Raw genomic sequence first — 24,513 nt, 5'->3', positions numbered from 1 at the left:
AAAATAAATAGAATTAGAAATCGGACAGTTCTTTCATATGTCAGGCTTTACCGGGTTAATACTCGCAACAGTGCTATTTGAGCGCAATTAGCGACTTGTCAAATACAAAATAACTGTTTAGTGAATTCATCTATTGTTTTTAATTAAAGGAATTGTTCAAATTGAAATTGTGCAGCAGTTTTGCTTCTTGTGATGATTGAAAAATTACTTGATTGAAACTTGTCGCGTTGTGTCTGCTTAGAACAAAGTGCAAAGTTTGTGTGATTTTAAAGGGTATCCCTTTAAAAACATACTAACACAAGGTTCTTTTCCACTTTGAGTTTTAGATATTCTCTCTTCTTAAGCAATTTAAGCTACCACCACTTTTTATTGTCCAATTGAGCACAGCATGTGTCTTGAGTGAAGCCTTCCGCTGTGTGCGTGTGTGATTTTAACTCTGGGTGTGTATTAAACCAGCCCGTGTGAGAAGTCCCAGATGAAACACCCTGTGAGAGCGAGTATGTTTTTTTTTTTTTTTTTAATTTGTCAAACCTGTGTTTTCCCATCCCTTCTGCTCTTGTCCTGTTCTGTCTTTCATCTATTGTTTGCCACTGAGATGATACACCCCCCTCTCTCTCTTTCTCTGGGTAGAAATAGTGCCATGTCAGGAATGGTGTTACTTTTCTTTTTTTGCCAAGTGAAAATGAGTGAACTACAGCCACTTCACACACACACTTGGGGCTATAAAGAAGCCTTTGCGCTCCATCACAGGCAAGAGATTTGGACGCCAATTAGACGATATTAAAATGGCGAAACATCAGTAATGAGAAACCAGAGCGGTGCTTTAAAAGAGTAGAAAAAAGAGGACAGGCTTCCAGCAAATGACTTGATACACTGTTCATTTAACAACTACTAAACGTAACAGGCATTATATGATGAGTTCATATCAGGATTTAGGGATTTTGGAAGATTTTGTGTTTTTAGAGGAGGAAACTACTGTATGTTGTCATGATTGAAAAGCTGTGGGACCTTTGCATTGTACCTAGCAACACCCCCGTTACTAAAAGAAAATCACTGTAACACAGGGTCTCTAGTGGTTTTGTGGTATAATAATATTGTGGCAACAGAAATATAAAAATTCACCAATTTATTAACAACTAGATTTTTTTGAAGTGGTGCTTGCCAATGCAAAACTTGCCACCACAATGCTAGGTCATCATAGGAGGTTGCCAGGTCATTGCTATATGGTTGCTAAGGTGTTCTCTGTAGTTTCTAGGTAGTTGCCTAGTAGCCATGTCAAAAGAGTGATATGTTAACGAATAGAAATCTTATTGTAAAGTGTTACCTTTGCATTATATGGAATTCAACTAATGTGTGAGCTGGTGTCCATATGTTAGCTATTTACAACAGCTTTGAATGTGGCTCAACCAATCAGATGTTAAAGCCATAACTATCCATTATCATTTCCATTATTATAATTTGAGTTTTACTGGATTGCAATACAAATATCTATTATTCTCTCTCTCTCTCTCTCTCTCTCAGGCTGGAGCAGTGAAGGACTATATAAAGATGATGTTGGAGACAGAAGAGCTAAAGTTTCTGGTTTTTGCTCATCATCTCAGCATGCTGCAGGCATGTACCGAGGCTGTCATCGAGGCCAAGGTGTGTGTGTGTGTGTGTGTGTGTGTGTGTGTGAGTGAGAGAGAGAGAGAGAGAGAGAGAGAGAGCGTACACGGAGACTAGTGAAAGCAAAAGTATTTCAGCATTTCAACTCGGTTCATTAAATCAGCCAGCAGCAAACCCTGTCACACTGCTGTCCCAACACACACATACAGACTGACCCATTCAGACAGGGAGAGGTGTACAGAGTGTTTTGTGTGTGTTAACAGAGGGCTGTATGACCAAACTCTTATATCATGGAGTAATTATACTGTATGTTATGGTAACTGTATATATCACAACATGGTTATCTTTGCTGGAAATGTACCCCAAAATATCTTATACACTGTATTAAAAAGCAATGTAGTAAAATCTGGTGACTTAAATGCTTTAACCCAGATTGGCCCACTAAGAAAATAATAATTATCAAAATATTAAGAACTACAGTCTTGACCAACACAAAATAGGTATCATTTGATTAAAACTAAACAAGTGCTTTGAAATTTGCAGACAAATCAGAAGTGTTCTTTTTTTGATAATTTATGAATCATTTTGCACTGCACATTTTAATGTAATTGGTAAAAATATAAAACTGATCAAATAGTCATGTATCATTTGTCGTTGGAAAGCTCTCAAAGAGTAGAATACAACCAGCCTATTTGTTTAACAAACAGTCAAAAATATAGCGAGTAATAGCTAAGTATATGTCATTGACATACATGTTACATGAAAACAGGTGTTGCTTATAAGCAGCGTTTTCGCTTATAACTTCACGAAACATAAACAGCAACATAAAATATCACTTATCAATACTCGGAAGAGGGGATTCTTGTTAAAATGAGTCCACACACAGTGTTATCAGATGCATAGGTCATTAGATAATCCACACGAAGCACAATGTGCACACAGCACATTATGTGCTATCTGGCTCAAAACACATTAGCATTCCTGAATCAGATGAATTCATCGAAAATGATGTAGCACGTAGTAGTACGCTAAACCAATCGTATTAGGATTCAGATCACTGCAACCAGAGGTGGAAGTCATCCAAATATGGGCAGAGAGGATCATTCACTCTCATTACATATGGCCACCAGGTGATGGCACCAAGTACATGACAAAGACTTAATGATGACTTAAATGACACAGAATGGAACTGAATGAGATCTCGTTACTCATGCCTGCATGCTTTGGAGAGAGAGCATACCTTTAGTCATTGTTGTATTTGCATGTGAATTTAGTAGGGATGTGTGCTACGACTAATTTGACTGTCGTTTAAATGGAAGTTTTTTAACCGACTAGTCTAAAGAGAAACCAACCTTCAGAAAACAGTAAAAAAAAAAAAAAAATGTGTTTATGCGACCCATTTAAAATACTTAATCTATTCCAAATCCGATGCTAAATTCCACTGAAAGGGGGCATTTATCTGCGACGTGCTCGCCTCGACTTATGATCATTGTACATTATATATAGAACATGACACGCATTCACTGAATCAATGTTAGCGAATATTTAACAGACATAGTTATTGAAAACAATTGAATAAATAGTGCAGGATCAATGGAACAGCCATTAAAAGCCTGTTCTAAACGGAAATCACCAAGTAAACGTTACTTAACATTTTAAAACAGTCAGGACATTGTTGAAAATAATTAACAGGTAGACTAAGCCAAATCTATGAGAGAGGAAAAAAATGCGCTGAAAAGTTGTGCGTATTTCACGACGTGCAGTCATGCATTAACCATTGATCTAATACGACAGCTGTTCGGTAAAGAACGTCAACCAATAACTGTTACTATGTTAAAAAAAAAAAAGTAGCTATAGGATAGAAAAAAATAAGCCTGTGATGTAGACTACAGTAAACCTAATGTATTCTAAACATGACTTGTACACAGAATAAAAGATAGATTAACCCGTTCAGCAGTCACCTTGTTGAAAATAGCCTTCTTGATCAGCAGATTAAAAAATTACATACCTAGCCTAAAACAGTTATTTTCTAGGCTACTTACTCAAAAGCATAATTTTTTGGATGAGCAAAATTAACCCGTGGACATGGACCGGTGAAAGACGGGACTTGACTCACCTGAGGCTGCTATCCTGCGCTTGAAAAAGCCCACTCAGCGGAAAAATAACGTACAAGCAAGCACAGATTTAAAGAAGACTCAAATGTGAAAACATCCATAGGGACTTTCAAACGTTTGGAAAGCCGATTCCCGCACCACCGAAGTGATTTCATTACTACTTTGCTGAGTTTTGTATCAACACAAAATTTTACTTAGTCACAGGTGACATGATTGGGAACAAAACAAAAGCAGTTTTTCTGAGCTACTTTCTTTACACCCAGAGATATACTCTATAATGTCAAATCAAGAAAAAAAGAAAATTTTTGGCTAAAGTTTTTTTGTTATTATGCGGACAGTTATCCCATGAACGTGTGCTACCCGGACGACTTTCTCAGTTGCGCGCTGTCTCAGCGTTTATATCCGCGTCTCCCGCTAAACGTGGGAATAGCCTTTCTGTGGACCCCCCCCTTCTACTCCGGGCCCCTCTCAAGCCCGGGCCTTGGACAAAAGGTCCAATTGTCTCCTCATCGGCGGCCCTAGCTGTAAGCTACTAAATCGTATCGAAACAAAACATGACAAAAGAAAATTGTTTCCAATTATATTCAAAAAAGCCATCTATACTGGAATTGCCCATCTGCAACAAAGTTTGCATAGAAGACATTCATTTTTGCTTGAAATCATGCCACAAATTTAAGTTGTATAGCAGAATATCTACCGTTATACATTTCTACTGTTGTACAGTACATACCATCATAGCATCAAGCAGTGCATGTGAGCAGAATGAGAGATAAAGTGGAACAATTTTGTAAAAGAAAAAAAAACAGATAAAAAGGGTTGATGGCACTAAAGAAAGTAAGAGAGAAAGGGTTGATTCCCTGGATAGAGTTCATTCTCTGCTTTAACGTATTCCCTCAGTAGGGCACTGGTTCATTTTTTCAGTGGAAGAATAGCCCTTTTTTCTGTTAGAAACTTGCTGTCAATCAGGTGTGTAACTCGTTCAGGACATTTATTTAGTCCATTTCTAGATTCGTCAGCCTGCAGTCGCCAGAGATGTCCGAATTACGATTTTGTCGACCCTAGTCTCAGCTTTGGACAGCACAACCATGTATACCTGCAAAATTGACCAGACTTTATGCAAACGTCCAGGCTCAAGAGACTACATTATTCCCAACCCATTTGAAGGAGAACAATATTGAAAACTTAAAACTTTGTTAAAACTTATTTTAAGCATAAGACATTCTCTTTCATTAATCTCAGCATACCTGACAAACCCATCATAAACTTTAATGTGACTCTGTGTCGTATTAGTGCAAAACTTGCATTGCATCACTTGAAAAATATATATATATTTTCGTCTTACAGACACTTTATCACAGATGTTGATTCATCTTATTTAAAAAAAAAAAAAAATGTACCCGTTCGCACAGCGACACCCTGAAAACTCTTTGCACCCTAAAGAGTGCGGCTGGTTGCAGACAAAACGCCTTCACAGATGTCTCATTGTTTTAATGAGAGCTTGTTTTGTTAATTTCCACTTTTTTATTGCCCCCAGCCTCCCCTCTTTTCCCCTTCTCTCCCTCAATTTCTTTTTCCGTTGCTGTCTGGACAAACATTTGATCCAAGACACTGTGAAAATCTTCCTCTGCTTTTCCTTTTTTATTCGTCCTACTGTTAATTGGTGCTTATGAATCTTATGGGGAAAGCGGGGGCCTTGCACCAGCAGGTGTGATCGCGCATTCGAAAGGGGCGACACGCACGCTCCAATGTTCTCGCAACTGTCACGCTCCTCACACCCCGAGCGAGAGATGGGTAAAAAGTTGGGGAGGAAGCTAAAATTAAAACGGGTGAGAAAAATATTCTGAAGTTTTGAGGGAAAGCAAGGCAGATAGAAAGAAAGAGAGATGTTGCACAGCAGCTCACCTGTGTTTTACAGCTGGGTGCCAATGGTTAAGATAATAATGCCCAAAACATACTTGACCTCAAATATTGAAATGGGTGATATCGAACACACTGATGATAAGTTTAGCATCAGTGCAAAAACAGCTTCACATTATGTAACAATTTAATTAAAAACAAAAGACTCAAAACAGTGAAACTGATTATATCAAATGGATCATACCAACTGTACATTTATTTAGTTTGAAGAAATTGTAAAATCATGATCTATATTTTCACATTACACCGATGTGTAAATGAAATATGAAAATAAATGACATGACACTGTGGACAGTTGTGGCTGATTAGTGCAAAGACTCACATTAACATAAAAGAGATATGATTTATCGCATGATACGTCACAGGGTTCTAGTTAAACTATATGACTTTGTTCTCCTTTCCACAATCTTTTCCAGGCTGGTTATATCCGCATAGATGGCAGTGTTCCATCTGCAGAGAGGATCCAACTGGTGCATCGTTTTCAGAATAACCCAGACACACGGGTGGCCATACTAAGTATACAGGCTGCTGGACAGGTACTGATTACCTTAAACTGATAAACATCAAACTATTGTGCATTATACTTCACACCTCCTTGTAATACCTCATAACCATCATACAGGTTTTTTTATACTTTACACAACCTTGTAAAAATCTTACTGGTCTTTATATTTCATGCAACTTCGTAAAACCTCAACCTCATAAACATTGTACTGTATTTCTTCATACTTCACACAACCTGGTAATACCTCAACCTCGTAAACATCTTACTATTCTTTATACTTCACCCAACCTTGTAATACCTCAACCTTGTAAACATTCTGCTGTTCTTCTTTTTACTTCGTGCAACCTCATAAACATCTTACTATTCTTAATACTTCACACAACCTCGTAAAACCTCAACCTAGTAAACATCGTACTGTTGTTTATACTTCACAAAATCTCATAATACCTCAACCTCGTAAACAGCTTAATACTGTTTATATTTCATGCAACCTTGTAATACCTCAGCCTCGTTAATATCATACTGTAGTTTATAGTTCATACAACCTCATTAAACCTCAACCTCATAAACATTGTACTGTAGTTTATAGTTCATACAACCTCGTAAAACCTCAACCTCATAAACATCGTATTGTTGTTTATACTTCACACAACCTCGTAAAACCTCAACCTCGTAAACATCATATTGTTTTTTATACTTCACATAACCTCGTAATACCTCAACCTCGTAAACATTGTACTGTTGTTTGTAGTTCATACAACCTCGTAAAACCTCAACCGTGTAAACATCGTATTGTTGTTTATACTTCACATAACCTCGTAATACCTCAACCTCGTAAACATTGTACTGTTATTTGTAGTTCATACAACCTCGTAAAACCTCAACCGTGTAAACATCGTATTGTTGTTTATAGTTCATACAACCTCGTAAAACCTCAACCGTGTAAACATCGTATTGTTGTTTATAGTTCATACAATCTCGTTAAACCTCAACCGTGTAAACATCGTATTGTTGTTTATAGTTCATACAACCTTGTTAAACCTCAACCATGTAAACATCGTATTGTTGTTTATAGTTCATACAACCTTGTTAAACCTCAAACTCGTAAACATCGTATTGTTTTTTTATACTTCACACAACCTCGTAAAACCTCAAACTCGTAAACATCGTACTGTTGTTTATAGTTCATGCAACCTCATTAAACCTCAACCTCGTAAACATCGTACTGTTTTTTTTTTATACTTCACACAACCTCGTAAAACCTCAACCTCGTAAACATCGTACTGTTGTTTATAGTTCATGCAACCTCATTAAACCTCAACCTCGTAAACATCGTACTGTTTTTTTTTATACTTCACACAACCTCGTAAAACCTCAACCTCGTAAACATACTGTTTTTATACTTCACATAACCTTGTAATACCTCAACCTCGTAAATATTGTACTGTTGTTATATAGTTCATACAACCTTGTAAAACCTCAACCTTGTAAACATCATACTGTTTTTTATACTTCAACCTCGTAAAACCTCAACCTCGTAAACATCGTACTGTTGTTTATAGTTCATACAACCTCATTAAACCTCAACGTTGTCAACATCGTACTGTAGATTATAGATCATACAACCTCGTTAAACCTCAACATTGTCAACATCGTACTGTTCTTTACGCAGCCTTATATTCCTGTTTGTTATACTTCACATAATTTCCTAAGAACCTTATAAACAAGTATTTAGAAAACAGTATTAATTATACACTGTACTGTACAATGTGTATGCTTCTGTTTAGGGTCTGACATTTACGGCCGCGTCTCACGTGGTCTTTGCGGAACTCTACTGGAATCCAGGCCACATAAAACAGGCGGAAGATCGAGCGCACCGCATCGGACAGACAACCACCGTGCACATCCACTACCTAATCGCCAAAGGAACTTTTGACACCGTCATGTGGGCTATGCTCAACAGAAAGGTAGATCCTCTGTGTGTACTATACTTCATTGGTGTTGTGTTGATTCATGTAAAAAAAAAAAAAAAAAAAAAAAATTACCCCACTGTAGACTTTTCAAAGTACTCTGCTAACACAATATATATAGATTATTTTAAAAGTTGCACAAAACCTTATTTTCCCTTTTTTCAAAAGAACATAGATTGGAAGCAATATCTAAACTTTGGGGCATAAAATACTTTTTTTATTATTATTATTATTATTATGCAATATTGCTTTCATACAGTGAGATTCTTAAAAAATATATTGGACAGGAAACAGTAACGGGGAGCGCTCTGAACGGAAAGAAAGAGTATTTGAAAGCTGAGGAGGGAGATAAGGAGAAATGGGACTTCCTGAATTTCGCTCAAGCATGGACTCCAAGCAAGACCACGAGAGGCGACTCTGAGGATGACAAAGACAGCCTTTTCTTTTCTCATGTAAGTATAATATTTTTGTATCGTCGCACGTTAGACAAATAAAACGACTGGTTTCATTAAACAGTTGCAGCACTTTTGCACAGTATTTTAACTTAAATGCCTGCGCCTTATTCACTAACCACCTGAAAGTAATTTAACGCTGCTAAATGCAAAGAAATTGCACTGCCCCATGCGTATTTAAATTAAGTGATTTGTCATTCTTGTTCGCCTCTTTTCTATGTCAATGCTTATTATGGATATTGCCTTATTCACAAAAGTCAGCGCTATTTGCTCATGCAAATAACACGATCAGAGGGTGCAATTCATTCTTAGTGAAATTTAAACCTAGAGTCTTTCGCTCTGAGAAGTGAATGTCATTTCATTGTTTTACCGTCAGGAACCTACTGTGAAAAAAAAACGGCTTAAACCAGTCTACTCTGGTTTGCTGGTTTTAGCAGGTTTAAGACCGTCAAAGCTGGTTTAAGCTGGACTATCTGCCTGACCCAGCTGGTCTTTTGCTGGTCTAGCTGGACTCCTTGCAAGACCAGATAATGAGTGCCCAAAACTTCTCTAAAACCAGGCAACAAACCAGGCTGGGAGACCAGCTAAGACCTGGTTTAAGCTGATTTTTCAGTTGGGCAGATTCTTAACTTCAAACATTTTCTGCGTCACAGAAAAAGCGATTAAATTTGTTCTATCCCCCACAGTTTGAAAGGGACAAACAGCATGACATCCGATCGTTCTTTTCCCCTTCTGTGAATCAAGAGAAGAAAAGAAAAAGAACAGCGGATTCATCTTCTGACAGCTTGCCTCCCGCCCAATCACCCGAGGGGCCAGAGCCTAATCAGACCACAGAGATCCAGAGTTCTGTTTCGGAGGCCAATCAAGGGGAAGACTTTTCCCCCCAGCTGAAACGATTTAGGCAGGTTACCCCGTTGTCGTGCAGGGGTAAGAAAAGCCCTCTGTCGCCCTTGTGCGCTCCCCGCAGGCTGTCAGAAGGACTGCAGGCACCACGCCACAATCAAAAGTGGAGCTGTTCATCATGTACGTTCTCCAACAGTGGATTGCTGCTACGCTGTGAGATGTGTGAAACTCCACGAAACTTGCAGAGAGGTGATATCTATACACACCCACACACAAATATGTTTACTATCGTTTTTCCCAGTCTTTTTTTAATACTGTACACAGGCTTACAAATAGGATTAAAATAGTTTTGAATTCTAAATTTAGTTTTTATTTCTTTTTTTATTTTCACTTGGTAATTTCGGTTTAGTCTAGATTCTGTTTTCAATTTGTTTTTGTTTAAATTCAGTTTTTATTTTTACAAATAACAAATAAGTTTACACCTGTTATTATTTTTCACAGGCTTACAAGCAGGGTAATGAATAGTTAATAAGTTCTGAATTTTAAATTTAAATTGAGTTTTTATTTCTATTTTATTTTCATTTTTTCATTCCAATTAAGTTTAAATTCTGTATTCACTACATAACTGTTAGTTTTAGTATTTTCAGTTTTTTATTTTATTTATTTATTTTACTTAGTTCGTTTTTATATTTAGTTGAGTTTTAGTATTTTCAGTTTTTTTTTTTTGTTTTTGTTTAGATTAGTTTTTTTTTTTTAACATATATATATATATTTCCAAATTTGTTTACACTTTTTTTATTATTATTCTTTACACAGGCTTACTAGCAGGGATATAAAAGTTTTGAATTTTAAATTTAGTTTTTATTTCTGTTTTATTTTAATTTTGTCATTCCAATTTAGCTTAAACTTTGTTAGTATTCACTCTATGACTGTTAGTTTAGTTTTAGTATTTTCAGTGTTTTTTCATTTCGGTTTGGATCATTTTTATTTTTAAGTTTAGTTTTTGTATTTTAAGTGTTTTTTTTTTTTAGTTTCAGATTTTTATTTTATTTTAGTTCCAGATACATTTACACTTTTATTTTTTTTAACTCAGGTTTTCAAGCAGGGAAATATGTTTTAAATTTAAATTTTAAATGTATTATTTATTTCTATTTTATTTTCATTTTGTCATTTCAAATTTAGTTTAGATTTTGTTAGTATTCACTTTATGACTGGTTGTTTTAGTTTAGTTTTAGTATTTTCTTTGTTTGTTTTTAGTTGCAGTAATTTTTATTTTATTTTATTTTTTTTAGTTCCAAATGTTTACACTTTTTATTTTATTTTACACAGGCTTAAAAGCAGGGATAAAATAGAAATAAAAATAAAACTATTTTATTTTTAAATTGCCTTTCTATCTTGGTTTTGTTTTCGGTAGATTTTTAGTTTATTGTTGTTTTTAGTGTTTGTTTTTTGTTTTTAGTTTAGTTAGTTTTATTTTAGTGTGTGAGGGCAGCCAAAGCTGATGTGTAAACTGATATCATTGAAATACTTGTAATTTTGTTACATTTCTTTGGGCCATCAAGTCTTTTCATTATCTAATGCAATTTTTATGTTTAATAAAAGCGGGTTGTAAAGGTTTCAAACTGTACAATATACCGTGTATCTAAAACTAAAAATAATTTAAGGTCATTTTTATTTTACTGTAGTTAGTTTTGGAGCCATGAAAATGATTTTAGCTCTAATACTTATCAAAACTATGTCGAAACATTCTTCCCCTGTGTTGAAAGAAAAAAACGAAAGAAAAGAGAGAGAAATATTGTGAAGTGAAAAAAGAAACTGTGGATGGTGAATGACAGAAATAGATCGGATTGAAAATGACTTGCCGTGCAAGAATGCCGCTTTTGTTCAATGTCACTGCTGGAAAACGTAGAAATTTTGTTAGCTTTGTTTTCGCCATCAACTCCAATGCCATCGATCAGAGCGTCAGCCTATCCTCTGACAACAGCCCACTGATGTGAAATCAAAACAAAAAGATATAAGTGTACGCCAGGCCAGCTGTTGCTGTTTATTACCGGTGTACATCTGTGTGTGAATGTGTATTTGATGCTCTGACATGTTTGAAAGCCACTGCTGTGACTTTCTACAGCATCTGCACACGCACATATTCTTAAGATACACTGTTTAATATTACTTTATTACAACTATATAGTAGTTGCATAATATATAATATAAAAACCATTCAAAACACTATTTTGAGACTTTCGAGATTCTGAGAAACACATCTCTGACATTATGTAAGCTTGATTGGTGTGAACAAATTTCACAAGCTAACACCTAGTCTCTTTTTTTACATTTACCTCAGTGCTTGTTAACTTGGTCACATTGCTAATGTTTGCGTTCTAAATGGCAAACACTCATATCACTCTCATTTACAGTATGTCACTGTTAAATTACACCAATTGCTCAACACAGTACTGACATCACTTCAGATCGAGAATTTGAAGCACATTTCTGAGTCTCTGTGACTATCAGCCCAATTTAAACAGGAACAGTCACGCAGAACGTGGCATCTCTGTCAACTATTGAATGCACACACTCCAAATCAAAGTATGAATGACTGCAATTTAAAAATGGTCTGCCACATTACAAGACTTCACTCAAGATTTGTTTGCTGAGAGAAGCCAGGCATGTTTTAGAAAGAACATTGTTCTAAACGCTGTTGCGGGCATCCATATGTTTGTTTTCAAAACTTAGACAATGATCTGTATATTATTTACTGAATTCCTCCGAATAGTCGTTTAGACTTTTGGAAAGCCTCTTTGTTTTAATCGAACGAAAGTGGATTGTATGCAGGGCTTTTTATCTGTTTGTCGTGAAGTTTTACAGTTTTGTTTCTTTCAAACAAAAGTGGACCGTTTAGACACGCATGGCTTTTTAGATGTTTGTTCTAGAATTTTACCGATCTGTGGTGACGAATGTGGCATTGTGGTAAAATGCACGGATTTTACATTTTTGTTGCATCCAATTTTTTCATGTTTTCTTTTGAACAAAAGTGGAGTGTTTTGCAAATGCAGGGCTTTTTAGCTATTCACCCTGAACCTTTACCGGTCTGTGGTCACGAAGGTGGAGTTGTCGTAATTTGAGCTGATTTACTCAATGTGTGGCATACATTTTTATTTATGTATTTCATTTTGTTTCTTTCTAAATAAAGTTGAGCATTTGGAAATGCAGGGCTGTTTAGCAGTTCATCGTAGAGTTTTACCGATCTGTGGTCACGAAGGTGGAGTTGTCGTAAATTGCGCCGATTAAAATTCATTGTAGCATCCAATTTTTCTACAGTTTTCTTTTGGACAAAAGTGGAGCGTTTGCAAATGCAGGGCTTTTTAGCTGTTTGACCTAAAGTTTTACCAATGTGGTCATGAAAGTGCCGTTATCGTAATTACACCGATTTACGCAATTCGTGGCATCCATTTTTTTCATGTTTTCTTCATTTTGTTTCTTTCGAACAATAGTAGAATATTTAAAAAAACAGGGCTTATGGGGGGCCTGGGTAGCTCAGCGAGTAAAGACGCTGACTACCACCCCTAGAGCTCACGAGTTCGAATCCCAGGGTGTGCTGAGTGACTCCAGCCAGGTCTCCTAAGCAACCAAATTGGCCCGGTTGCTAGGGAGGGTAGAGTCACATGGGGTAACCTCCTTGTGGTCGCTATAATGTGGTTTGCTCTCAGTGGGGCACATGGTGAGTTGTGCGTGGATGCCGCAGTGGGTGGCGTGAAGCCTCCACACGCACTATGTCTCCGCGGTAACGTCCTCAACAAGATGTGCAGGTTGACGGTCTCAAACGCGGAGGCAACTGAGATTCGTCCTCCGCCACCCGGATTGAGGCGAGTCACTACGCCACCACGAGGACTTAGAGTGCATTGGGCATTCCAAATTGGGGAGAAAAGGGGGAGGAAAAAAAAACAGGGCTTTTTAGCTGTTCACCCCTGGACTTTTACTGACAAGTGGTCACAAACGTGGAGATGTGGTAAATTGCGCAGATTTACACAACTTGTGGCATCCAGTTTTTTTATGTTTTCAAAACTTGCAGTTTGATCTGCATATTATTCACTGCATTCCTCTAAAAACTCCCATCATGCATCAGTTTGTTGATCGTTTAGACCTTTGGAAAACCTCTTTCAAACAAAAGCGCCATCGTAAATTGTGCAGATTTACACTACTCGTGGCATTCAATTTATTTATTTTTTTCGTCATTTTTCTACATTTTTGAGTATGATATGTATATATACTTGGCATGCATCATTTTCAGTATAGCTTTTTGTTCTTTCTTCATTTTGTTGTGTTTCTATCGGACGAAAGTGAAGTGTTTACAAATGCAGAGCTTTTTAGCTGTTCGCACTAGACTTGGAGACTTTGTTTTCAAAACGTATTCACTGCAGTTCTCAAAAAAACTCCCATTATTCATTAGTTTTGTTGTTTGGACCTTCGATAAACCTTTTGTTCTTCATTTTGTTTAATTTAAACAATGTAGGACTTTTTAGCTGTTCTGCTTCCAAAAATCTTGTGAAGCGTCTACAAATGTTTTTGTTTTTTTGTTTGTTTTTTTAGCTTTTTCTCTCCCAAAAAACTTCCATCCTGCATCAATTTTGTTGTTTTGAACTTTGGTAAAAAAAATTTAAAAAAATCCTTATTTTGTATTATTTGAATAAAAGTGGAGTATTTACGAATGGAGAGCTTTTTAGCTGTTTTGGTTTGATTATTTAAACCTTTGGTAAACCTTCAGTAAAACCAGATCTACACACAGATCATGGCATCTTATTTTATTGTTATAACATTTTTAGAATGATTCACACATTCCTCTGAAATCTCCCATGATGCATCAGTTTGGTCATTTAAACCTTCAGTAAACCTTTCTTTGATTGCTTGCATTTGAAAGTGGAGAGTTTATAAATCCAGAGCTTTTTAACTGTTCACCCAGGACTTTTACAAATCTGTGGTCATGAAGGTGATGTTGTGGTAAATTGCATAAATGTAAAACCTTTTCTGTATTTTCTTTTTCATCGAAAGCATAATATTAAAAATACAAGAGTTTTTAACTGTTCATCTTGGACTACAGATTTGCGGCTACAAAGGTGGTGCTGTGGTCCACTCTAGACAGTGATAAGGGTTCAGATACACAGCGGGAGTTGTTTTCTGCTAGTGCCTGGCTTTCTTTCTGGAAGCCCGCTTGTTAAGAGACAGCACAGCAGTGGAGCTTTTATTCAGCTTCTCACAAATTCAGCTGACATTTCAGAAGATCCATACGAGACCTTTCTGAGGGAGTGAGAGTAAAAAAGAGGGTGAGAACGAAAGAAAGCGTAATGCAATGTTCAAAAAAGCTAGATGGATAGGTGTGAAAAACAAGAGTGATAGAATCAAAAAATGGAAAGCAAACGAGTGAATCAGAGGTGTGGAAATTCATTAGCAGCCTCTCTGAAACTTAAAGAAAGACAATCACAATTATCAAACTCATCTGCTGCCTCACAGATCCAAACAAATCATTCTATGCTTGAATTTCGCTCGACGACATCAAACTTCTGTATTACAGACGAAGTCTCCCTTCAAGTTTGACAATCAGCCCCTTTAGGAGACAGTAACAACAACTACAATGCAAATAGCTCATTTCAGCGGCTCAATGTTATGAAGATGTTTTTTGGAATGGAAAGGCACGAGGGAGGCATTTAAATGTAGATTGTGTGTTTTTGACATGTCCCGTGGCGCCATATGGCAGCGAGATGTGAATCTGTTGGTCTGAGGGAAGTAAATCAGTCAAACGCAAAACAGACAGCATCTGTTCCAATTCTCAGCTTTAATGAGAACTTAAAGGGATAGTTCACCCAAAAATGTATATTCTGTCATCATTTACTCACCCTCTTGTCATTCCTTTCTAAATCCATATGACTTTCTTTCTTCAATGGAACACAAAAGGTGAAATTTTAACAATATCTTTGTCGCTCTTTTATACATAATTAAAGGGAATGCCAAGCTTCAAAAAGAATAACTATTAAAGGACCATCATACAACTGTTGCCAAGTCTACTGAATCCCTACAATAGCTTTGAGTGACGGACAGACCAATATGTAAGTTATTCATTGAAAATCTTGAATACATCAGGTTGACATCAAATATTTGCACCAAGAAATCCATAGACACCAAACCTTTAGGATTTTATGCAAAACTGTTCAAAAGTTATGGGCAAAAAGAGCAATTTTTAAGATTTCTTGACCTATAGGTGGCACTGTCACTAAACTTGGCATGTACCCTCAGATCACAGTCCTAATAAAGCACACCAAGTTTCGTTTTGATAGACCAAAGCGTCGCCAAGATAAAGGCTCACTTCCTGTTTTCAGCTGCCATCGTTAACTTCACTTTGCGTAACTTCCGAACGGTAAAATAAATGAAAATTCTGTTTGATCAGTTTTGTGCGGCTCGATCTAAAGATTATCTGAGCTATTTTTTTGGGCAAATCAGACAAATACACATACATTTTTAGCTGTTCAACAACACTGTTGCCAATGCTGTTACATTACACAATTGTTCTTTGCTTTAATTTTCGAAAGAAAGCAGAATATTTTGGATACAGTGCTTCGCAGTTGTTCACTCGTAGTTGATTAGGTTTGGATTGGAACAACATTAGAATGAGTAAATGATTAAAAAAAAAAAAGGTATTTTGACTAAACTATTCCTTTAACAGTGGTATGTGGTGATGTCCTCTGCACCAGACGACCATAGGGATTTGTGACGGCCCTAATTAAAGGAACCAGTTGTGCGTCATAAGATGTGATGAACTGAATGTGGCGAACAGTACTGATGTGTTGAACACGACAGCGTACTGGGGGCAACCCGATAAACACAACTCAGCCTTCCTATTTCTCTTTCTCTCCATTAGCTCCAAGCCCACCTTCCTCATTATCGAATCCCCCCTCCTCTGCCTCGTCCTCATTGCTTGCTGCCTCATGCATCTCTGACTCAGACCACGAAAGTGAGCTGCCCACCCCCAGTGCCCCAGCCAGAGATCCCAACACCAGCACCCCACGGACTCCACATGCACATCCGAGCCAATGGGCCAATCAAGACGAAGCGGAGATGCACATACGTATGTCTCAAGAAACACGAGGACTCACCCCAGAAATGCACTCCAGTGGTAATGCAGATCTGTTATGAATACTCTGTCTACCCACACACATGGTTTTCAGTACAATACCCTTCAACATTTTTTAAAAGGACCTTAAAGGGATAGGTCACCTAAAAGTGAAAATTCCATATTTATTTAATCGCCGTCATGTACTTACAAACCTGTATCACTTTCTTTCTTCTGTGGAACAAAGGGAGATGTTTTGAAGAATGTTCATGCTGTTCTTTTCTGTAGGTTAACCGATTAATCCGTTTTGCAGATAAATCTGAATCAATAGTTGCCTTTGGAACTATTGGTTATCAGCAAAAATGAACAGCAATTGTGAAGAATGTGCATGCTGCTGTTTTCTAGAGGTCAGCCGATAAATCTGTACCGATAGCTGGTTTTGGAACTATCGGTTATCTGCAAAAATGAACGAAAATTTTGAAGAATGTGCATGCTGCTGTTTTCTAGAGGCCGGCCAATAAATCTGTACCGATAGCTGGTTTTGAAACTATTGGTTATCTGCAAAAATGAATGGCAACTGTAAAGAATTTGCATGCTGCTGTTTTCTAGAGGTCAGCCGATAAATCTGTACCGATAGCTGGTTTTGGAACTATCGGTTATCTGCAAAAATGAACGAAAATTTTGAAGAATTTGCATGCTGCTGTTTTCTAGAGGTCAGCCGATAAATCTGTACCGATAGCTGGTTTTGGAACGAGGTCAGCCGATAAATCTGTACCGATAGCTGGTTTTGGAACTATCGGTTATCTGCAAAAATGAATGGCAATTGTAAAGAATTTGCATGCTGCTGTTTTCTAGAGGTCAGCCGATAAATCTGTACCGATAGCTGGTTTTGGAACTATCGGTTATCTGCAAAAATGAACGACAATTTTGAAGAATGTGCATGCTGCTGTTTTCTAGAGGTCAGCCGATAAATCTGTACCGATAGCTGGTTTTGGAACTATCGGTTATCTGCAAAAATGAACGACAATTTTGAAGAATGTGCATGCTGCTGTTTTCTAGAGGTCAGACGGTAAATCTGTACCAATAGCTGGTTTTGGAACTATCGGTTATCTGCAAAAATGAACGACAATTTTGAAAAATGTGCATGCTGCTATTTTCTAGAGGTCGGCCGATAAATCTGTACCAATAGCTGGGTTTGGAACTATCGGTTATTTTTGCCGATAACCGATAGTTCCAAAACCAATTGTGAAGAATGTGCATGCTGCTGTTTTATAGTGATTGACTGATTAATTTTTTTTATTTTGTTTTTTATTAATTGGTAATGATGGTTCCAAAAGCAGTTCTCAACAAAAATAAACCGTTATTGTGAAAAATAATCATGCCGCTCTTTTCTATAGGTAGACCAATTAATCAGTTTTGCTTTTCGGTTGTTTGCAAAAATGAACTAATTCTTTTCCACGTGGACGATGTTGGAAGTATGACACCTTGTGTGTATTTGCTGTCTAAATCTGTCATTGTTGACTACATTTATCCATATTTTTGTCCTTGCTTTAATGCATTTTTTTTTTTTTTTACCTTAGATGATTGTGTTCTAAATTGAAATGCATGAAAATAAAAATTCAGGTATATGTTGGTGTCTGTCACCGTCAGGCAAGACTAAGAAAATTTAACACATTTAATATATCTGTTTTATAAACTATCAACCGATAAATTGGTTATCAGCCTTTTCCACCACCTTAGATATCGGTATCAGCAAAATCCATTATCAGTCAACATCTACTCTTTTTCATACAAAAAAAGCATATAGTGACTAGGGGTTGTCAAGCTCCAAAAAGGGCACCATAAAAGTAGTCCATTTGACTAGTTCGCTATATTACAAATCTTTTAAAACCATACGATAGTTTTATGTAAGGTGGAAATTAAAGACAGAGGCTGAAATTTAAGTCATGGCACCATCAAATCAAATTTAACAGCATATTCAAACTTGGGAGTCGCCTTCGGTTACAAGACACGTTCGATTGATGTAATATGGAAAAGAGCAGCTTAAGTATTCTGCAAATTATCTCATTGTTCTGTGGAAGAAAGGAAGTCATACAGGTTTGCAACATTTTGGAACAGCATTTTCATTTTTGTGTCAATTACTTCTATAAGAAGATTAGCCATGGAAAACAAAACTAGCTTGTACGAATGATTTCACAATTGCATCAACGCCACTCACAGCACTTCCAATTTGAAATATGGATAATAACAGGCCGTTTTTCATAGAACTGTGAAAGTGGAAAATAAAGAGAAACATTCACCTTTGCAATAAAGAGTGTGATTTTCAGACACACTCTGCATGCTGCTAGCTTTGTCTTAAGTCTTACCTTTATGGTACCACACAATTCTGGCATCCTACCAGTATACAGTACGCATAGTGGCTCTTTAATAACATAGTGTGATTGGCCAGCAACAGCTCGGCTATTTAAGTCCGCAGTGGTGTTCAAGTAACTAAGCCTCAAGGGGCATCCTTAAAGCAAACCTGACCCAAATGAACGCAGTGCAGCTGTGTGGCACGAATTCTGGGCATATCTAACGTTTTTAGAACGGTGGGATTGTTTCAGGTCATTTCGTGCCTGAATTTCAGTCTTTGTTAGCATCGTTAGAGTGATTTTGTGCTCATTTGTGCTGTCACACCTGACCTTTATCAGACACTGGTACATTATGATCATTTTCTAGACACTGCCTCGAATCTTTATCATTTCCTCTCCCATTATCTCTTTCTCCCTCTCTCTCTCTGATAGGTAATGACAATCACACTCATGAGGAGTCGGACAATTCCTTTCCCGTGTACGACAGTCTAAAGTTCTGTGCCAGCAAAAACACAGATAGGATCTACATATATGACAAGGTACAACATGCAATAAACTCAATAAATCCCTTTTAAGACAGGGCGATATATGAACTACTCGCAACATATTTTCCATGATTTTTCTCACAATATAAAATAATGCGTGAATGTTGTGGTGATATTACTGCACTTTTTATTTTGCTATTTAGTTTTCTAAAGAGCTATTAGACTATTTTCTCGATCCTTCCTTGTTTCGTGACGTGTATGAGAGTGTTATGACAGATGATTCAGTTGCATCTCTGATTTAAGCTTCTATTTATTGGTGCAAATGAAAATTATTAAATATTTTTCATAGTTGTCATTTAGTAAAAAAAAAAAAAACGTTTTTTAGTAATTAGCTGACATAATGTTTGAGCAGTAATCGTAACTGATTGGCTAGTACTATTAGGGTTACCGCTTTTTTGTTTCTTCAACTGCCGATACAACCAGTTGGTAAAGGCTTCTGCTTGGTTTTAAAGTTGTCATTTTATGCAAATGGCTACGGTCGTTTTCAAGCATTCTACCATTAGTCGTAACTGATTGACTGAAAAGCAGGTAAATGGGTGCTAGTAATAATGGGTTAACATCTTTTTTTTTTTTTTTTTTTTGAGGCTTCTGCTTGGTTTAAAAGTTGTCCTTTTATGCGACTGGCTACGGTCGTTTTCAAGAGTTCTACCATTAGTTATAACTGATTGGCTTAAAGCTGGTAAGTGGGTGCTAGTAATAATAGGTTTACCACTTTTTTTGGTTGTTTGACTGCCAGTGCAACCAGTTGGCGGAGACTTCTGCTTGGTTTTAAAGTTATCATTTTACTGACTGGCAATGATCATTTTCAAGCGTTTTGCTATTAGTCGTAACTGACTGACTGAAAAGCAGGTAAGTGGTTGCTAGAAATAATAGATTTGCCACTTTTTTTGTTAGTTTGACTGCTAATCAACTAGTTGGCGGAGGCTTCTGCTCGGTTTTAAAGTTGTTCTTTTACACGACTTACAATGGTCATTTTCAAGCGTTCTACTATTAGTCGTAACAGATTGACTGAAAAGCAGGTGAATAGGTGCTTGTAATAATGGGTTTACCATTTTTCGTGCAGTTCCAGTGCAGTTGGCGGATGCTGCTGCTTGGTTTTAAAGTTGTCGTTTTACACAACTGGCTACAATTTTGCTTTCGCACTGCGACCAAACAAACCAAAGCTCTTAAAATATTGTGACTATTGCGCAAAAAGTGGGGGAACGAAGTTTCTTACACCCCTGTCCACGTTAACCATACCTCCACCAATTTTCAAGTTGGTTTGAAAAACAACTTTCACATCGACCAAACAAACCGAATCTCTAATGTCCAAAGGACTCTGGTTCATGCCAAAAGTTCTAATGTGAAAACGGCCTTAAATACAGTATTGTTTCTGTCTAGAGCTCTGAACACACGGTCAAATGACCCGAATTTCAGATTTTTATCTGAAGTGTTGAAATCACACAGTCCTCGTTTGTATGGCTTAAAGATGGGATTCTTATAGTTCTCTGCAACTGGATTAAAGGAAAGCAGATATAGCACAGGGGACTCTAATTGACTTTGATTGAGAAATATTATCCGGGTTAGTTTTTTAATAAGAGCTTTTCCTCAGGCTATTTCAGCTGAGCAATGATGAATGGAGGAGTTTAGGAGAAAGACAGAGGAAGAGATGGAAAAGACGCCTGCTGTGGGCTCGAAATTTAATATTTTCTAAAGGCCTGACTTGTTCCCTGTGGACAAGCGTTAGGGGACGTTGGTACCCTGCTGTACGAGAACTGGACCAGTGCCTATAAGGGCCGGGCTTGTGATTGACAGATCTTTAATGTACATTTCTGATGGGTGAACCAGTTTCATGACCTTGAGAGACACCCAAGGGATGACCTTCAGATGTGTCGCAAGTCATTATTCTAGCTTGAAGAAACACAGCAGTTTTTAAAGGGATAGTTCAGCCAAAAATGAAAATGCCCTGAACAAGATGGCTGCTATTGGATAATGGTCACCTTACTGTTGGAGAACTGGGACAGAAATGAGTTAGCTGAATATGCCATCACTCAGGGTGTGTGTGTGTGTGTGTGTGTGTGTGTGTGTGTGTGTGTGTGTTTAGGATGGTCTCCCGCTCCACTGTAACTTCGTTCCTCTGGATATCAGACTGCAGAACTGGGAGGAACTGCCACCAGAATTCAATCACACTGACAACAGGAGACAGGTGAGAGAGAAAATCTTAAAGTATAGTTTCTTCAGATTTTAATGAATCCCATCTGTGTGTGTATGTGTGTGAGACAGTATCTTAAGTACAGTTTCATCAGATTTCTTGAAACGTGTCTGTGTGTGTGTGTGTCAGCTTGTGCGTTTTGTGCGCGAATGGAGCTCTCTCACACTGATGAGGCAGAGGATGGTGAGGAAGAGTGGAAGAGTGTTTCACAGCCCCATCCTGCTGCTAGAGGAACTCACACACTCACAGAGACGCCACAGCAGCACCTCCAGGCAAGAACAAACACACACACATCCGAGGTTTGGGAGATGTGGGCAGATCAAAATCTGAAATGTGGGTGTCAGTCAAATTAGCGTGCCAATTTTTTTTTTTTTCTTCACATGAACAATTTATACTTTGGACCTTTTTTTCCCCATATACTGTGTGTATGTATACATACATACATATATACATACATATATATATATATATATATATAGATAGATAGATAGATAGATAGATAGATAGATAGATAGATAGATAGATATATACACACAAATTACATAGTTTTTGTTTTTTATATTTATATGTAGTTTTGGTTTTATATTTTATCGTAAATTAATTAGTTTGTAATTGTATTTTTTGTTTTATTTTGTTTTAAGTTTTTTGTTTGCTTTTCATCATATTAGACTAGGGGTGTAACGGCACGAAATGTTCACGGTACAAAAATCCCGCGGTATTATGGTATTACGGTATTATGGTGCCTTGCTAAAATTATCAGCAGTTTAATATTTATTTATGATATAGGCCTACGGTACTTTACGGAAGTAAAGTTGCACCTAAATACAAGTCGCACCTGGTCAAAATCACGTTGTTGAGAGAAAATAATACAGATAAGTCACATCTCTGTATATGTTGCACTGACAGAGGTTGTATTCGGCAGGCACTAGGACCCCCGGGTCTGACCGAGTCTCTACTTCCCTTCATCCGCTCAGTCAGACGTGCTTCGTTATGAAGATTAAATTACCTCAGGAAATTATTTAGTCTGTTACTAAAACAGAATACCTGCTATATTCATTCATATATTGATATTTGAACCCTCTATGCTGTGCATTAATCATCCGGTTCACTGACTGAATGTTTTTACTACAAGTGAGATGAAACTTAGAGTTTGTTATGATGGACAGAATATTTAAACTGGTTGCATAGAGTACTTTGTAAAGGCATCATATTCTGAATTGCCACTTAAAAGTGCATCTACCGTCTCTATGACTGATGTTTTCATCTGTTTGAGTGTAATGCTGCCTTCACGTGCTATTGGAATTATCGTAAATGAGTTGGGGTACTCGAGTTTGGACTCGAGTCCGAGTCACGTGTCCAATTTACTCGGACTTGAGCCTTTCGAACTTGGGATTTTTTTCCGAGTCTGGCCGAGTCCATGGCATTTGTGATGCAATGAAAAACAAACGAACAAAAAAATTACGTAACATAGGATGCACCATACGTCCTCTTTTCCCCAGACATGTCCTCTTTTGCAGACCTGAAAAAAGCATCCGGGCGGGATTTCAAAATTGCCTCTAAATGTCTGGGATTTGGCTTTGTCCTTCATATTGATGTGCTTTCTTCAGTTAGTACTATCATACATTCTGTGTATTTGATACTGCGCATCAGTTTTCACGCGTATATGTCCTTACATGTGATTGTTGTGGCTGAGAGCATCAGCGCGCACTCTTTCAAAGTATTTTTGTTTAGCTCTCTTGTCCGCGCGCCCGTGCTATATGTGTGTGCGGGAAAGAGATCGCCATTCGCCAGATGTGCTCTGCCGCTCTCATCCAGAAATATCAATAACGTAAGTACACTTTAAAAAGTACGTTCCCCAACTCTGCAAATTATTAAATAGAACATGTTTTATCAGACTCGCCCTTACTACGCAAAGTCATTTCTAACTGAAAATGTTGACTATCGAGACAAAATCAAATTTACTACATATTAGGGATATTTATACTATTATGACGGATAAAATAGGCCATGATGGAGATTGTACAACTCAGTCCGTCACATATTTGTAGCGCAACTTCTGTTTGTTACCTGTAAAGCTGGCACTTGTTTTTCAATGGCACAAAAGTCAGAAAATACAATGAAGAACACAAGTGAGGGGAGAAGTCTCTATTCGCCTATTATCCATACTAAATATAATGTGAAAAGAAATGTCAGCCCAAGGTGAGTTTGATCTTGATTTTAGGGAAGTAGGCTACACCTGGACATAGCAGGAGGACTGAAAAGTGTGAAGTGTAGTACTGTAGTATATACATGTTTTTTTAATGGTATCTGATTTTTTCTGTTTTTATTTTATATTGTTGTATTTAATTTTATGGGCATAGTTAAATGTTTTAATATTACCATTTAATAAATGTATTAAACACATTAAACTATTAATTTATTTAATTACAGTAAATGTATTTCACCCATAATTTTAGATCAAATTAAACTAAATTGAATGGACAAATTGAAAATGAAGTAGAAATAAAAACTAAATTAAAATTCGAAATAATAATAACTCTGGTTGTAATGACTAACGCAGCTTTCACTTTCTTTAGTCTATGTTTGCATTTTTCATGTTTTTGCTTTCTTTTCATCATATTTTATTTAAAATGTATTTGTTTGTTATTGTATTCTTTATTTTTATTTTGTTTAAAATGTTTGTTTTGCTTGCTTTTCTTAATATTAGATACATTTTTAAAAAAAAAATTTCATTACAAATTAATTAGTTTTGCTTTCTTTTCATCATATTTTATTTTAAATTAATTTGTCTTTGTTACTCTATTATATATTTTATTTTGTTTTAATATATTTTTTAAAATGTGTTTATTTTAAGTTAAATGTTTTTTCGCTTTTCATCATATATTTTACATTTATATTTTTTTATCATTAGTCATTTGTTT

The 24,513-nt window shown here is 36.8% G+C and overlaps 1 protein-coding gene across 3 annotated transcripts in view; it reads left to right on the top strand.

The window, feature by feature from the left end:
• zranb3 (zinc finger, RAN-binding domain containing 3) overlaps positions 1 to 24,513 on the top strand; it is a 78,712-nt gene that overhangs the window by 43,420 nt on the left and 10,779 nt on the right. For all 3 annotated transcript variants that reach the window (XR_007896641.1, XM_051693172.1, XM_051693171.1), the window contains 9 exons: positions 1,522 to 1,641; positions 6,053 to 6,172; positions 7,929 to 8,108; positions 8,399 to 8,563; positions 9,250 to 9,655; positions 16,314 to 16,568; positions 19,289 to 19,395; positions 21,485 to 21,586; positions 21,722 to 21,864. Coding sequence is in view for 2 of the 3 variants with exons in the window: in XM_051693172.1 (XP_051549132.1) it covers positions 1,522 to 1,641; positions 6,053 to 6,172; positions 7,929 to 8,108; positions 8,399 to 8,563; positions 9,250 to 9,655; positions 16,314 to 16,568; positions 19,289 to 19,395; positions 21,485 to 21,586; positions 21,722 to 21,864 (1,598 nt within the window). In the remaining variant the exon portion in view is untranslated. The remainder of the gene's footprint in view (positions 1 to 1,521; positions 1,642 to 6,052; positions 6,173 to 7,928; positions 8,109 to 8,398; positions 8,564 to 9,249; positions 9,656 to 16,313; positions 16,569 to 19,288; positions 19,396 to 21,484; positions 21,587 to 21,721; positions 21,865 to 24,513) is intronic.

This window comes from Myxocyprinus asiaticus, chromosome 49 (assembly GCF_019703515.2).
Source record: "Myxocyprinus asiaticus isolate MX2 ecotype Aquarium Trade chromosome 49, UBuf_Myxa_2, whole genome shotgun sequence".
Lineage (NCBI taxonomy): Eukaryota > Metazoa > Chordata > Actinopteri > Cypriniformes > Catostomidae > Myxocyprinus > Myxocyprinus asiaticus.
This window is presented reverse-complemented; position numbering and strand designations above follow the sequence as displayed.